This window comes from Eschrichtius robustus, chromosome X (genome assembly GCF_028021215.1).
Source record: "Eschrichtius robustus isolate mEscRob2 chromosome X, mEscRob2.pri, whole genome shotgun sequence".
In the NCBI taxonomy this organism is placed as follows: domain Eukaryota; kingdom Metazoa; phylum Chordata; class Mammalia; order Artiodactyla; family Eschrichtiidae; genus Eschrichtius; species Eschrichtius robustus.
This window is the reverse complement of record NC_090845.1, coordinates 15,841,751-15,859,067: the sequence shown is the minus strand read 5'-3', so window position 1 is coordinate 15,859,067 and position 17,317 is coordinate 15,841,751. Positions and strand designations below refer to the sequence as shown.

At 39.1% G+C, this 17,317-nt stretch overlaps 1 protein-coding gene across 4 annotated transcripts in view; it reads left to right on the top strand.

The window, feature by feature from the left end:
- Positions 1-9,657, top strand: part of LOC137757137 (sex comb on midleg-like protein 2) — a 120,562-nt gene extending 110,905 nt beyond the window's left edge. For 2 of the 4 annotated variants that reach the window (XM_068533760.1, XM_068533761.1), the window contains exons 18-21: positions 4,208-4,321; positions 5,018-5,272; positions 8,281-8,432; positions 9,529-9,657. In XM_068533760.1, the coding sequence (XP_068389861.1) occupies positions 4,208-4,321; positions 5,018-5,272; positions 8,281-8,432; positions 9,529-9,657 (650 nt within the window). Of the gene's footprint in view, positions 1-4,207; positions 4,322-5,017; positions 5,273-7,441; positions 7,633-8,280; positions 8,433-9,528 lie in introns of those variants that run through there. The other 2 variants (XM_068533763.1, XM_068533762.1) reach the window with 2 other exon arrangements.
- The last annotated feature ends 7,660 nt before the right edge of the window (positions 9,658-17,317 follow it).

The window sequence follows — 17,317 nt, the reverse complement described above, 5'->3', positions numbered from 1 at the left end:
AATCCATTCTGCCAATCTAATTTTTTACTGGAGTGTTTATTTCATGTACATTTAATTTAATTACTGATAAGGTAGGACTTACATCTACCATTCTTTATGTCTCTCTTTTTTTGGGGGGGGGGGCTCGTCTTTTCCTCCATTACTGCCTTCTTTTGTTTTAAGTAGATGTTTTCTTGTGTACCATTTTATTTTCCTTGTTCTTTTTACTATTTTTTTGAGTTATTTTCTTACTTAGTTGCCTTGGGGATTACAATTAACATCTTAATTTAAAACAATCCAGTTTGGATTAATACCAACTTAATTTTAATGTTATGCCAAAACTTTGCTCCAGCATAGTTTTGTTTTCTGCCCACTTCTTTGTGCTATTATTGTCATACAAATTATATTTTATACATTATAAGCTCCCAAATAGAGTTTTATAATTACGGCTTTTTAAAAAAAATAAATTTATTTATTTTATTTATTTATTACTTTTGGCTGCATCAGGTCTTCGTTTCTGCGTGTGGGCTTTCTCTAGTTGCGGCGAGCGGGGGCTACTCTTAGTTGTGGTGTATGGGCTTCTCATTGCAGTGGCTTCTCTTGTTGCGGAGCACGGGCTCTAGGCACGTGGGCTTCAGTAGTTGTGGCTTGCGGGCTCCAGTAGTTGTGGCTTGCGGGCTCCAGTAGTTGTGGTTTGCGGGCTCTAGAGCGCAGGCTCAGTAGTTGTGGCGCACGGGCTTAGCTGCTCCGCGGCATGTGGGATCTTCCCGAACCAGGGCTTGAACCTGTGTCCCCTGCATTGGCAGGTAGATTCTTAACCACTGCGCCACCAGGGAAGCCCTATAATTATTGCTTTATGTAGTTGTCTTTTAAATGAGAAAGGAGAAGAAAAGAGTTATAAACACAAATATATTTACTGGTACTGTTTATTTTTTTTTTAAATGTGGATTTAAGTTATTCTCTATTTTCATTTCAACTTGAAGGAGTCTCTCTAGTATCTCTTATAGGGTAGCTCTCTACAAGTGAGGAATTCTCTCAGTTTTTCTTTATGGAGAATTTCCTATTTTCTCCTTCAGTTTTTAAAGATTAGTTTTGCTAGATATAGAATTCTTGGTTGACCATCTTTTTGTTTCAGTGCTTTGAATATGCCATCCCACTTCCTTCTAGCCTGTGTAGTTTCTGATGAGAAGTCAGTTGCTAATCTTATTGAGGCTCCTTTGTATGTGATGATTTGCTTTTCTCTTGCTGATTTCAAGATTCTCTTTGTCTTTTGCTTTTGGTGGTTTGACTCTAGGTGTGGATATCTTTGCATTTATAACTGGAGATTCTTGTGCGTTTTGGATTATGCAGATTAATGTTTTGCATTAAAGTTGGGAAGCTTTTAGGCATTATTTCTTCAGATAGTCTTTTTGCTCCTTACTCTCTCTGTCCTCTCCTTCCAGGACTCTCCCATTATGTTTATTGTGGCATGCTTGATGGTGTCCCACAGGTCTCTGAAGTCTGTTCATTTTTTTTTTCTCTCTCTCTCTTTTTTTTTTCTGTTCCTCAGACTATATAATCTCAATTGACCTCTTAAAAAATTTGGTGATTCTTTCTTCTGCTAATTCACATCTGCTGTTGAGCCCCTCTAGGGTTTTTTTTTTTGTAAATTTCATTTATTATACTTTTCAAGTCCTGAATTTCTATTTGGTTCTTTTTATAATTTTTATCACTTTATCGATAGTGTGAGACATTGTTCTTATACTTTCCTTTAGTTCTTTAGACATGATTTTTTTTTAAGTTCTTTAAACATATATAAAATAACTGACTTGATATCTTTGCTTAGTAAGTCCAGTGTCTGGGCTTCCTCAGAGGCAGTTTCTGTTGACTTTTTTCCCCCTGTGTATGGGTCACACTTTCCTCTTCTTTGCATGTCTCCTAATTTTTTAATTGAAATTTAAAAGTAATATAATGCAGCAACTCTGAAAATTAGGTTCCCTCCCCCTTCCTAGGCTCTGTTGTTGTTGCTGGTGCTGTTTGGATTTTTAGTGACTCTCCTGGACTAATTTAATGACTTTTCCAGGTCTAATTTTGTTATATGTGGCTACTGAAGTCTGTTCACTTAGCTTAGTGGTCAGCTAATAATTAGACAGGGATTTTCTTAAGTGCCTGGAACCAGTATGTCTCCCGGCCTTTGCCAAGGGGTTCTTAGTGTGTGTTGGGACTTACCTTGAACATTCCAGGAGACAGTTTACAAATCTGCTTTGTGCAGAGCTTCAAGGTCAGCAAAAAATGAAAGATTAGGGCCTTCTAAAGTCTTTCCTGAGCATTCATACAACCATGCACATACATATGGCCTTCTAGATTCCCAGGAATATCTCAGTGCTTTTCAGAGTCCCCTAATGGACATCTCATTCTCCAGTTTTTCCTTTTAAGCTTCTTGGTCAGCTTCTTGTCAGCCCCAACTGGTAATACTACCTCTGGGAGCTGCAGTGTTAAACAATTGCCATTGTTGTGGGTTTTTTGGTTTGGTTTTGGTTTGGTTTTTGACCAGTGCTTTGGATAGGGCTGTTTACACAGAGCAGGCTCTGATTTAGGTCAAATAAAACAAGCCCAGAGATCAGAGGTTTTCAGTGAGCTGCAAGATTGATCAAATAGTGGCAGTCCTCTGGGGGTGGAGCTTTTGGAGAGTTCCAAATCCTTTGTGCCCCCTCCAGTGCTAGGCTGGCTGCTGGCTTTCACAGCTACTGTAGTTGCGAAGCTGTTGGTTTGCAAGGCTGCTGCAAAACTGGGGTGAATGGGATTATATTAGGGAAGCTAAAATGCCACAGAATTTGTTGTTCTTTCTGAGATTCAGCCATTTTTCTTGAATAAATGCTTTTTGGGTTGTTGTAATCCTTTAGTTAACGTCCAGAATTTTGAAAAAGTTAATTTTGCCAGTGCTGTCATTATTTTTATGAAGGAGTGGATTTTCTGAAGTCCTTAATCAGTCATCCTGGAAGTTGCTTCTCTATGATGACTTCTCTATGAAGTACTTTGTAAATTATCTGGCTTTTTCTAGTTATCTCTGCAGGAACAATTTCATGCCTGAGCTCACTACGATACCCAGAAGCAGAAGTCAAGAATCAATTTTATGTTTGTATCAACCCCAGATAGTAGACCATATACCAGCTTCATAAACTTTTCATAAAGAAAGTATTATAATATTACAAGTAAAAGATAAGTAAAGACTTTTTCTGATCTTGCTATGATTCTGAGGTAAATATGTATAGAAAACTTTAGAAACTGTATATTTTAGTACTCCAATTTTCTGTATCATTAAATGGGTATGAAAAAAGTCAATTATTTCTCTTCTTAGAATTTAACTGTCCGAATTGTAGAAATATCTCTCATTCACTGAAGTATGTTTTGCCCGTTGGTTTTGTAGTTGATGATTAAAAATAAAATCAAATGGTGAGAGCTCTCTTAGACTCATTAGTAATCAGTCAGTAACTGGATGGCTAAAGATTGCTCATCAGACGATTTTGAGAGGCATGCCTGGCCCCCAGCCATTTTGAACTAGATGAAGTTTGACTTTGGTACTTTCTCATTGCAGTCTTTCTTCTCTCTGGAGGTCTGTTATCCTACTTTATAGATTTCTATTGCACTTTATTTTTCCTTTTAGTTGGAGATTAAATCAAAATATTGATCGATAATGTAGTGTAATGTAGTCTAATATAGTGTAATAGTGTAATTAATAAATTGAAATGTCTTTACTTTCAGGATTATGCCTTAAAGTGTGGTCCTTTAGGAAGAAATGCATTTGGTTGAATGATAAGTAAGCAGTAGAATTGTTGTAAGGGTACCCCTAGGCCAGGATTGTTGCCTGTAAAATGGAGTGTTCATTGTACCCTATCTTCTCTTTAACTTCTCTGAATTCTTAACTTTTCTTGCTCATGGGAGCAATTTTCCCAGGTCTTTTTAGACACATTACAATTGGTTGCCTCACTGTTGGCCTGAGAGAGTTAGAAAGATGTGATGACCCTAGAATAAATGAAGCCTAGACATAATGCCTTTAACCCTTGAATATAATATCACTGAAATATTTAATAGGATGAAATGAACACATCTTGTTCATAAATAATTGATAAATTATTGATGAAGTTATAGTAGGCAAATGATTTAGAAACAAAAGTGTTTTATGCTGATGATATGAAAACGCTTGAGTATATTAATTAGTTATAACAGACATTTCTTTTTTTGAAAACAGTAAAAGAAGAAACAACAGAAAAGAAAAGCACCAAACGACCTTCTCAGCAACCTCTGCCTTATGTTGCTTCTCTCTCTCCTAAGCTCCCCAAAACAAAGGTGCATGCCTCTGAAGGTAAATAGTATTTACATGTTGCAAGATTGGGGAGAAAAGTCACTCTTCTATCACTTATATGCTCTTGAGTGTTGATGCTGGAAGTAGGGGAGTATATTCCCCCAAATCAGTTTGGCAGTTAGGCTACTACTTTGGCAGCTTTGTTGAGCACTTCATTCCCTTCAGAAGTGCACAGTTGTCATTTCTCCTTAGATTAAAGAAAAACAGTTATAGGCGTATTTTCCATTCGGCTTTGTATTGCTAAAAGCTGATAGAAAGAGGAATAGAAAAACCTAGTACGTTTCTCCAGTGAAAGTTTTAATAAGTGCCCAAGGAGTAAGCGAATGTTAGAAACCAACTGTGTGATCATATTGTAACAAAGAGTTGTGAAGAACTGCATTCCTAAAAATAAATGCTTTAGTGAGGTGTTCATAGTCTTGGTGGCAAGACTGGCAAGGGTTAGTTGCCATGAGAAAAATAGGTGATGTCATTAGAATCAATTTGGATTTCAGGACAGTGTCCATTACTATAAACACCAAGAAAGGGATGGCCATGTGCTTTGTGTTAGAGGTTTGTGGTTCAGTATAGTATGGCTTAAGTGAACTGTTGTTGGCAGTTAGGGGATTTTTGACCTTTTAATAGTATTCGAGCTGTAAGTCTGTCGAAGATAATTGCCTTTGTCTTTTTTCTTATTGCCTTTGTCTTTTTTTCTTGTAGAAGAAGTATTATCTGCTGAGGGAAATGGCATGCCCAAAGGGGAAATGCTTTCTGAAGAGTCCAAGAACTCACCACTAAATCCAGCAAGTTCTTTGAATCCTGCCAGCAGAAGTCCTGTAAGCACTCATACTCCAGTCTCCAGGAGTGTTTTTCAAAGTGTGCTATGCACCTCGAGTTCAACACTGGTGGGGACCAAATCATCTTTCAAGAGCGGTCACCATGAAGTTACATTCCAGAAGCAGAGGAAAAGTGAAGGTATATTCAAAAACAGTGATTCTCAGCCAGTGTGTTTGTCTTTCCCCTTAAGGTTTCCATGCCCCACAACATCCCCTGAGAGTTTATCGCATTGGAGAAAGTGCCAAAAGTGAGGCGGTCGAGTCCTCCCCTTCACATCATTTTCAGGGCCAAGCTGCTACACATGCTCTAATCCTCATGGCATTACAGAACTATTTCTGGGAATCTGGATCACCAACCATGTTTCTGATGGAGACTTCGCAGTTTAGTGCTTTTCCATCCATTGTAATTTATCATTTCCTTGGTTACTGCCTGGACTCACAACCCTCGCATGACTCTGAGGCCTGGAAGGATGCACTCCCTCTTCTTTCTGACGTACTCTCTTCCTTGTCCCTGTTGAGACCTTTCCTGGCCCCAGCCTGTGTGTGGTTCCCAGATCTAGGCTCTGGCATCCTGTTGCTGCAGCCATTTCCCCATTTTCCACACTCCCAGTCGTTCCCTCAGACCCCCCAGGAGAACATGATATGTATAAACAGGACAGTATCCTACTCTTCATTTGGAAAGAGCCAGAGCAGCCTTCCATGTGCAAAGATAGCTACTATCCTGTACCCTTTTAAAAGGGTTAAGGGTGCTGTGGTGGGGGGAATAAGTGTTTTGTCTTTTGTCACCAGATAGGCATCTAGGCAAGGTTGAGGAGTAAAGGAAGTAGGAATCAACTAACTCCCCTGCCTTTCATAATGGATATTATCTATGGGCAACTGCACTGTACACATGCTGTGATACATTTAATATCGTCACCCCCATCTCCTACTCCGTGTAGATTGTCTCTGGTTTTGGAGTGATTTTTGTAGAGAGACTGAAGATAGATGTTCATTTTATAAAGGGGTAATGTACCCTGAATTTTTAGATATTTTCACAATATATGAGTTTATGAAGACAGGCCTTCTGATCTCCTAGTGTATATAAGACAGAGCCATTAAGGAGAAGAGCATGACTGGACTTTGATTATTTTTCACATAATTTTTTATTTCATGTAATTATTTGAATAACACTAATATAATGTTCATAGCCTTCTCTGATTGTTTGGAAGATGTGGGCCCAATTAAATTATTTTCCATGATAGATTAGAAATAGATGAGCTCACAGTTGTTTTATTTTTATTTTTAAAATTTTTTATTTTTTAAATTTTTAAAATAAATTTATTTATTTTATTTATTTTATTTTTGGCTGTGTTGGGTCTTCGTTGCTGCACGCGGGCTTTCTCTGGTTGCGGCGAGCGGGGGCTACTCTTTCTTGCGGTGCGCGGGCTTCTCATTGCGGTGGCTTCTCTTGTTGCGGAGCATGGGCTCTAGGCATGTAGGCTCAGTAGTTGTGGCTCGCGGGCTCTAGAGCGCAGGCTCAGTAGTTGTGGTGCAAGGGCTTAGTTGCTCCGGGGTATGTGGGATCTTCCTGGACCAGGGCTCGAACCTATGTCCCCTGCGTTGACAGGCGGATTCTTAACCACTGCGCCACCAGGGAAGCCCCTGTTTTATTTTTAATATAAAATTATAGTTTTATACCAGAAATCATATCTTTACATATAGTTTATTTGTAGTAATCCGTAAAAGTAGTTATATGTTATTCAAAACATAACTATACCAGATTCTGATGACAGAAACCAAAAATCCCACACAAATATAAGTTAATTTAGAGGTATGGTTAGCCTTGCCAGTAGTTTTTTAAGTATTAAATTGAGTCTGTTTTGAGTTAAAGGAGAAGACTTTTCTGTCTAGATTGTTAGAATGCCTTAGGCATGGCATGGTCTATACCATCATCGTTTTTACTTGGGTTGATACAGCCCAGCAGCATTTCTTGGTAGACCAACATTTTTATCTCTGACAAGTAGAAAGTAGGATAGATTTTACTAAAGAGTTTTTATTTCATATCAAAGTTACGCTATTTAAAAAGAAAATAAGTAAAATTTACCATTGTGAGTTCTTTTATCTTCTGATTTTCTTTGCCCTTTCCCTGGGTGAATACTCAAAATACCCATAAAATGGCCAGAGCCCAGAGGATAGGAAAGAAAAGGTGCACTTTTGGCTAATTCACACATACAAAAATATTAAATTTGTATTGGCGGTCCTTGTTTAGAGAAACAAATCCTCCTAGCAAATTACAAAACCCACTTCTCTTATCATACACTAACTTTAGCGAGTCAAGCACTCTGGTTGAGTAAATGAATACCTGTCTGGACACAAAGAAATTTCAATACAACGTAGTGAACGGCACAGCTATAACTTTTTGAGGTATGAGCACTTGAATTGTTTCATGTCTTAGTTACTTCTTTTTTAAACATATAAACCTTCAACCAAAATATCTATTACTATGCAGTGAAACTTGAAAGAGGCATTCAGTATAATGTTAAAGTTACTTCTGACCTAGCTAAGCACAAAATAATCTTGTTTTCTTCAAAATTCAGATAAGCATATCAGGCTTGAGAGACAGGAATTTAAAGAATAGAGTGATGCTAAAAACCATCCATATTGAATACATTAAAGTGAATAAATTTAAGCAATTATCAAACTGTAAATTCTGGGGATTTCCATTGCAGTTAGCTAGTAAAATAAACCTAATTTGGAGATATCAAGAGGAGAAAGATTGAGAGAAATTCTTTGAAATATTTAAAGTAAGAAAGCAGTAAGTTAGCTTAGATTAACCTAATTTAACCCAAGTAACAGATCTTTTGCTGTATTTTCCTGTGGCCAAAGTGGCCTCGGATTGCTCAGTCTCTTTTATGATCTTTGGAACTGCAAGGCGTCTTCCGAAGCTGCTTTTGTTGTTTGGGGGAGGTCAGGTGGGACATTCTTGAGTAGCCATCCTCAGGTCATCTTTACTAGGCTTTTCCTGGATTTTATCTTGGAGTCCTGGGTCCATGCCGGGGTACTTCACAGAAGGTTCCAGGAATGAGACAATTACTCCCTACCTAACATCTCTTCTTTCAGGATAATGATCAGGTCAAGTATGATTTGTCTTTTTTCCCCCCATTGAAGCTCCAAGTTATATAGCTGTACCTGACCCCAGTGTCCTGAAACAAGGCTTCTCTAAGGACCCTTCAACCTGGTCTGTGGATGAAGTGATACAGTTTATGAAACATAAAGATCCTCAGATATCAGGCCCCCTCGCCGACCTCTTCATGCAACATGTAATGTATCTTTTGATCCGGTTTTCCTGCCGTAATGACTTTGAATGACCTCTGTGCAGGCCCTTCAGTTGGATACTGATTAGTGTGGATGGTGGGGGAACCCTATCAACTGATTTTTCCATATGCGAGAAAGTTTACTTTGCCCAAAGGTAGAGCCTTAAAGGGTGGAGGCTGGATCTGTGCTTTAAATGGGTACCCGAGTACCTAAAATACTACAAGTCTTCAAGTTCTCAAGAGAAGATGATTCGGCATGGCCGCTCTCAGGTGTCTTCTCCTTTGTAACAACAGTTACAAGGATCCTCCTCCCCACCTGCTCCCTGCTCGGCCCCAGGACCGTGAGTAGGAGGGATGACCACAGCTGTGACAGGGTGTCTTCCTTGTTATGATGCCCGATGAATCCAGTAACTGTAAAAGATTAAGTGCAGCTTTATTTTAAATAGGAACTCATGAAAACCAAATAATATGCTTCCACGACATAAATTGCTTCATTAAGGAAATAATTTTAGGAGGATGCCTTGTGTCTGTTAAATAATGTTTATAGTCTTTTCTAATAAATCAAATTCATGACCAAATATCTATGTATTCCTTTTTGACATTGTAAGAAAATCAGTAATAAGTTTTCGTATCTAATTAGCTTCACACAACTAACTGAATAGCTTTCAACATAATGACAACACTGTATAGCACATTTACAGTTTGCATTAATGCTGATATACTCATATTCCCAGCCTTTCTAAGAAAGTTAATGACTGTCTGAAATTCATTTCTACAGTTCACAGTTTTCTACCCTTTGTCATAAATACGTGGTATTTTATTCAACATATAGTATTTAAAATCAGATTTTGATGCTAAGGCCACTTTTCAAAGATACTGGGTTAAATTTCCTTTTTCTTAAAATTTGAAGTGAATTTAGAAATTTTCAAATGATGCTTCACATATAAGTTATATTTTTAATAGTTTTCAGGAAATAAATGCATATTCAGAGAATATATATTGAGAATGTACAGCTGCTCCCTATTTTACATGTTCTTATATGTACGTAACGTGACAAAACATGAAATCAGTATTAGTAATTATAATTTCTTTCTCTCTGTAGGAGATTGATGGGAAGGCTCTGCTACTACTCAAAAGTGATGTGATGATGAAGTATATGGGGCTGAAGTTGGGGCCAGCCTTAAAGTTATGTTACTATATTGAAAAACTTAAAGAAGGAAAATATAATTGAAAAAAAATGTATAAGTTTAGATTAGACATAATTTTCAATTGTCTTGATAACTTTTTAATTTAAAAGTATTTTTATTCTCGTAGCAGTTTTTGTTTTGTAGACGGTTCCTCTAAAACTACGTTATATCCAGAATTGCAGAACTACATTACAAGTCCAGTCTACTTCTTTAAAACACATTAACATGTTAGTATTAGCATATTCAACTTGGCAGTCCTTTATGTCTTATTATTATTTTACACTTTACAGTTTATTATTTAATTGTACAGTTTACAAATATACTTAATGCAGGAAACAGAGAAACACCGTTGATTTTGATTAATGTTTATATATAAAACCAAAACAGCTACATCCCAAAGGGGAAAGTATCAGGGACTGACAGGCTCTCTAATAAAATCCATGAGAAGTTTTCCTTAGAAAAGAATTTAAAGATGCAACTGTAGATATCATCTCTTTTTCAAATATTTTATGTCTGTTACTGCAATGTTCTGTTCGTGTTCTACCAATTTCCGGAAAGGGAATAGCCATATAAATTATTTTCCTTTCGTTATTATTTCTCTGTATGTTGTGTTTGTTCATATTTAAAGAAAAAAAACAAGCTTATAAACTTTCATAAAGTGTTCTTACTAGTTTTTGATAAATTTTGAACAATTGTAAGATAGAATGGTTGTTTTATGCAGGAGATATTATACTACTACAAGGGTGGTTTGGATGGAGTCTGATTAAAATTTTTCAGTGAAATACCTATTATTTCAAAACTTTACATATTTTCTCTAAGCTTAGACATTTAACTAGGCATTCATTTCTCATATCTCTATATGAGGACACCTGTGCCCAAATTTTTAAAATATATATATTTTATTGTCTGTGTTTATTCTTCATATGGATACTATACCATATTTATATATTATTCTATACCTGTAGGTATTCAAACAAGTAAATCTGTTCTTTTTGAATTTAATATGGCACTTTGCACTGCCACAGAGGTAATGGTGAACTATTTATATAGTTGGATGTTTTTATTCTGAAAAATATATGTGCATCATTTGCTATCACTAGTACCTCTCAGCTTAGTCTTCAGGGGATAAGAAACAATCCATAGATTGGTTTCCATACAGGGAAGTTCTCTGTCCTATGCAATGTTGTTAGTTAATTTGCTTAGTTCTGAGCCATTTATTCTGCTAAATTTTGGAAGATGCATTAATTCAGACTTATCATTTTGGGCTTTATTTTTAAAGTTAGAACTTTCAAGGGGAAATGGTGCTATATGTTTATTGTTATTACTTTGTATAAGTTTGGTGTAATGTTAATAAGCTATGAGAATCTGTGCTAAAAGTATTAGCCATTTGTTATAAATGCCAATAAAATGTACACCAGGGGCAAGAATGTACATTTTCTTTTTTAGAAAACCAAATGTACTTTATATGAGAATGCTACTATTTAAAGGGTGGTTTCATCTATGTTATTCATTTTGTGTTATAAGACAAAATTCTAATTTAAACTTGGTCTTCTCTCAAATTGTTTGTGTGAAGATGCTGTGCCCAGTTAAACAGTCCTCAGGTGTTTGTATAAATACTGTTTTACAGTTTTCAGATTTTAAAATATAATAAAGTTTAATAACCACAGCCATTAATGTCAAAGCCTCAGATTTGATTTTACTTGCTTTCACCACATTATATTAATGTATGAATCAGCTATAGTTGAAAAAGCAGCACTCTAGTAGGTTTGTGGCTTTATATGTCCAAATACTTGGTTTTAACACTTGCCATTCCTAGGAGCAAAGGGCTGATCTTTTGCAGGGGCCTTAAATGAGACCCCAGGGAAGCAGTAAGAAGTTAAATCAGTGAGCTTTATCTGTACTCAAGTTAGTTGGCAGTGATGCAAGTGTGCTAGAAAATGCCAGTGCCCCCATATATCTCATCCTACCTGAGTTCATGCATCTGGCTGGCAATTCTGGCTGCTCTTTTACCACTGGGGGCCAGAAGCCATACTGCTACTCAGCCTTCAGCTCTCCCAGCTTACCTGGTGGAAAAGCCCTAGAGGCTCAGGGTTGTGGTTGAATCACCTTCAAGATCCGACCCCTCAGCCCACCCGCACCAGGAGCTGCTGCCTTGGAACCCAGAAACTCTTACTGCTGTTCATTGGAGACAACCGGGCCCTAACTGAGGCTCCAGGGATGATGAGCTCAAGTAACTGGAATGGAGGTGTCGATTTTCACTATCTGGTTTGTAAATTTTTGTCCAGAAACTATCATGCCGTGTTAGCGCGGGTTACCTGTGAACTTAGTTATCTTTGCTCTAGTTTTCCCCCTCAGTCCATTCTTCAACTTTCTGTGGGCAGCAGGATTCTGCAACTTGAGCTCTAAAGCCCTCTGGGCACATTGAGCATGTGCTTTTCTGTCTTTTGTCTACGTGATTTCTAATTGTTGGACAGTCTTATGGTACATGGTTCAGAATAGAATTTCCCAGACTTTTAAATTGGGACTCCCTCTGTAAACATGAAAAAACCATGCCCTTCTGTAATATTAGAAATTAAAAATTAAACATCATGACTAGGAACAGTGATTATGGGAGGAAAAGTGCTGCTTTTTCAAGCTACATAAGGGACTGTACTCACAGTTGGTTGAGTAAATGAAGTATGTTTAAATCTCTGGGGCTGTTTCTACAGTGTGATGCTAGGACTTGCTTATATTTTTAAGTGCTCTGACGCTGATCCAGGGAATGGAGGGAGCTCTTAGGGAGGACATGTAAGCCAGGGCCCACCTTCAGAACACATGGTGGACAGTTTGCATCTGATCCCTCCTGACGTTTCCCCTGTTTTGTCCAGCATTTTGATGAAATTGAACCCTGAAAGCAGCTCTCCACCATGAGCGCATACTAAGACCAAGCTTGCCCACTCTCCCTGCTGTACAAGAGGCAACAGCAAAAAGACTTTATTGTATCAATCAGTCTTTGACATAAGGAAGCAAAATTAAACGGCAGATACTGGTATAATTAAAAAGGCATTATTGACAGACATTAGATTCAAAAAGAGAATTCACTGTTAAGAATCCATGGAGCTTTCACAAAATTGAGTACATACTAAGCTACATAGAACACTCTGAATCTCAGGAAACAAAGTTGGGACAGGCTACAGTCTGGGACATAGCGTTCAGAAGTTAACGAGATACTTCTGAAACGCTAACAAGAAAAACAATAAGCACCCCTACCTTTGTAGCCACAGCTTCTTTCCTGAACTTTCTCCTTGAGTTCTAGGCCTGGGTATGTCACTGTCTACTGGTGTCTCCACCTGCAAGCCCACAGCATCTCCTCCTCATCACACCTGAATCTTTTCCCATCTTCCTTTGCTGGTGTGCCCGTCTCCAGTCCCTGCCTTAACAGCGCCTCACCCACTGATGCATCCGGGCGCCTGACAGAGTGACTGCCGGTGTTGGCCTCCGCTCCTCATTGCCCACAGCCCACCACACCCCTGAGGTCACCTGGTCCCAGGCATCCTACCTCTCACGGCTCTCTCTTGTCTGGGCCCCCCAATCTGTTGTTTCCCGAGTTTGCTGCCAGATGCCACTTCAGAAGTGCTGAGTTTCTTTCCTGTGAGCACTTCCAGGGCTGATACTTTTATTTATTATTGTATTCCCAGGATTTAGCATACTATCTCCTACATAATAGATACTTAGATGTTGGTTGACGGAAAAAAACACAAAAGCAAATTTTCTTCTTAGAAACACGGCCGTTTCCAGTACCTCTCCCAGTTTACAAGAAAATCATTTTGATTGATGCTTGTGCTTCATTAATGCAGTGTGGCTCCCCGCCACCACCGTGGAGCAGCTCAGATGTGTCTGAACGGTAATGGGAGATGGCCGATCCAGAGGGCTCTCAGGGCAAAGGCAGTTAGGCCCAGAGATTCTGGGCTTGTTGTAGGAGAATTGAAAAAATCCCTCATCTTTATGAAGATACTGAAAGATTTGTCAGAGACACAAACGAAGTGCTTTCAGTAAATCTGTTGGTGTTTTGCATGCGTGTGTGTGTGTGTGTTTAACTAGGATTTGAAGGTGTAACTGTGAGCTGTAAACCCTTAAGTTTAACAAAGCTGTCCCATGTCCTACTGACAATTTATATCTTATGTCTGCAAACCAGTTGCTGGGTGGCTCCATGTTTATTGGGCCAGGCTAATATTTTTCTCTCCTATTTAGGAGCCGCCTTTTTCATGCTTTGGAGTTGGAATTTAAAAATATAAATATAGAAGGTCAAAGTTGTGCTCGCTGTTGACAGCTCCTGTAAAACACCTGACTCAATGAGCAAATATTAGCTCTATCAACTACTCCTTTCTTTTAAGAAAGCTTTATTGTAGTACATTTCAAGTACATGTGAAAATAAGGATAGCGAAGGGACACCACCGAGCTCCAATAATTATCAGCTCATAACCCATCTTGTTTCATCCACACTCCCACTCACATCTCCCATTTCCACGTTGTTCTGAAGCAAATCTGATAGATCATTTAACGTATAAATAGGTCAGTATGTATATCTAAAAGATAAACTTTTTAAAAAGTGACCCTACCATTATCACACTTTAAAAATTAATAATTCATTTCTAACACCATGCTGTAATGAGAGGAACCAGGGCTCCCTGGAGAAATGACCGATTCTAGGACTGGGACGGGGAATATACAAGTTGAGTCTGGAGCATCTTGTAAGTGTCGAAGGATGTGCTCCAAAAAAGCACAACCATGAGGAATGTCAAAGGGACACAGGAGCGAACTGAAAGAGCTTCCAGTGGCCAAGGAGTCTGGAACGGTTTGAGCAACAAAATAAAGCAGTATTGGATTATAACCCAAAGTATAGCAAATAGCCCTGAGTCCACACTGCTGTAAATCAACGACTGAATAAGTAAATAGGGGAGAAGAGAGAAATGTGTGCAGAAGAATCCCAAGTCATCTAGACACTCACCCTCAAGGAGGTGGAGCATTGCTCCCCACTCCTTAAGTGTGTGCTGTGCAGAGAAGTACGTGCTTCCTTCCAAAGAGGACAGCATGGAAAGGGGGGAAAAGAGGAACTGTCCAGGGGAGAGACCTGACAAACACCCTCAGCCAGGGGATCAAGGTCAACATCAACAGCGAGAAGTCCTGTTCATAGTATGTACCCTTGATATGAGAGGATGAGAATGGCCCCTTATCGCTGAGGTTTTCCTCCCCAAAACCCATGACCCCAGTTTCATCACGAGGAAAATCATCAGACAGATCCCAATTGGGGAACATTCTGCAACATACCTGACCAGTCCTCCTCCAAACTGTCAGGGTCATCAAAAACAAGGAAAGTCTGAGAATCTGTCACAGTCTAGAGGAGCCCAAGGAGACGTGAAGAGTAAACATAATATGGGATCCTGGAACAGAAAAAGGTGAAAAGGAAATGTGAATACAGTGTAGGCTTTAGTTAATAATAATGTACAAATATTGATTCATTAGTTGTGGTAAATGTACCACAATATAAAATACTAATAATGGATGAAAATGGGTGTGGGTACTCTCTCCACTATCTTAGTAACTTTTCTGTAAATTAAAACTGTTCTAAAGTTAAAAGTTTATTTAAAAAATTAGCAATTCCCTTCTATCATCCTACATTCATGCAGTGTTCTGTTTAAAGCCCTGATCTCTCAAATCTGAAGTGTGAAAATCTTCGCCAAAAGTCCCAGTGAGATTTTGAGCGAGTGACTGCTCTTCCTTGAAAAGGAAAATATGTAAAGTTTCTTCTTGGTGCATGAAATATTTGATATGTGCAACCTGCTCCAGTAGTTATTTTTAGATCTTATCTCTGATGAGTGCCTGGGTCTTGTTTTCACTTGTCTTTCAATGTTTGTGTGTGACCGAACGTCAACTCCCAGAAAGAAGGAGTTACGGCATATGCTTTAAGGGGAAGTTATGTATGTCCATGTAGATTGATTTCTACTTTTTCTTCTTTGCCTTTTCTTCCTTTAAAAATATTTTGTTGTTGCTTGCTTTCCTCACACAGGAGTATATATCTCGTTTCTGTGTGGGAAACTGATCTATGATGTACAATCAGCATATGAGTGTCACCATTTAGAAGTGTTCATTAAGTGAGGCTTACTGGTTTCCAGTGTTGCATCCGGCTTTATTAATTTTTGTATCAGTATATTTCAGAAGTTAGCATGGATGCTGGCCAAATCAATAGCAACGTTGCTCTTAGAAAAAGTGCAAGAACGTAAGGAATGACTCTGGTCGGAAAAGAGTGTCTTGATATAATCCTTTCCTGAAATGCTCGAGTTAGTCAGTGACATATGAACCTCCCCCCATCTGGGCACTACGAACAGGCCCTGGTCAGGGTGGGCAATGGCGGCAATTAGCACCCAGTTCCACTCCAGACATTGCCGATGTTTAAGTACCTGCTAAAGGGACACGCTCATGACAATTGCGCAAAGGATTTTAAGCTTTATTATTATGTAATAAGTAAACTGCCCGATTAAGTGTGGTTTTGGTGACTACGCTTATATCAGCCAGGATAAACCGTGCTTTGCTGCAGTAACAAACCAACCCTGAAATCTCAGTGGTTTTGCTTTCCTCCCAGGCAAAGTCTGACTCTCCAGAGCGACGGCTTTTTTTTTTTTTTCTTCTTTCTTTTTTTTGGCCTTGCCATGCGGCATGTGGGATCTTAGTTCCCCGACCAGGGATCGAACCTGTGCCCCCTGCAGTGGAAGTGCGGAGTCTAAGCCAGGGAAGTCCTGAGAGCTACCACTTCTTTTGTGACTCTGCCCATGTAACACATGGCCTCCAAGAATCTTTTTGTTGCCCAGAGCTGACATGTGGCACTTCTACTTGGAGCCCACTGTTAGAACTAGTTACGTGGCCCTGCTTGAGTGCAAGAGAGTTGGGTAGAGTGGCTTTCTCAAGAAGAGGAAGAAGAAAATGCAAGATTTGGTAAACACATAACATTGTTTCTACCACAAGGGTTTAAACATTTTTTTCAGGCTAAAATGATGGCAGGCATGCTTTGGGGCTGGGCCAGGTTGGTGGCCTAACTGGGAGAAGCTGGTTGGGTGTAGTGCATAGGTGTGCACAGGTGACTGGAGGGGCTGCGTCTGGCAGGAGCCCAACCGTTGCCATGCAAGATTTTGAGTCTTATGTTACGGTTCTTCCAATTTTTCAAAAGCAAGTGGAAAAGCAGATTTTAATGTGAAATCTCCCGATTTAAAAATGTAGGCTGAAGTATATGAAAACACAGGCCAAACAAAATGTGCTTGCAGGTCTCATTGGACCTATGTGCCACCAACATTAAGATCTTAATTAGCTCTTTGGCCTAGGAACTTGGGATCTTGAATGGCCCTTTATTTATCTGTGAGGTAGGGCTACATTTCTAAGAATCTGGCTCTGCCTGTGAGCATTCCCTCAGCCCACCCTGGTTCAAGGTTCAAATCCTTCCTTCGTCCTTGCACAAGCTCAGCTGACCGCTGGAGCACTTGGAGCCACACTTAAAGGACGACAGATTCCTTGCATTCCAGGTCATTGCCAGGCTATGTAATCTTCAGGCATTTGGGAAACCACAAAGTGTTGAGAAAGAATGAAATAGGGATGGGTGTTGGGGAGCCATTATGAACTTGGAACTGGAGGGCCCGTATGTCAGTTTCAGACGAATCTCAAGGGCTGTGGGAGGCA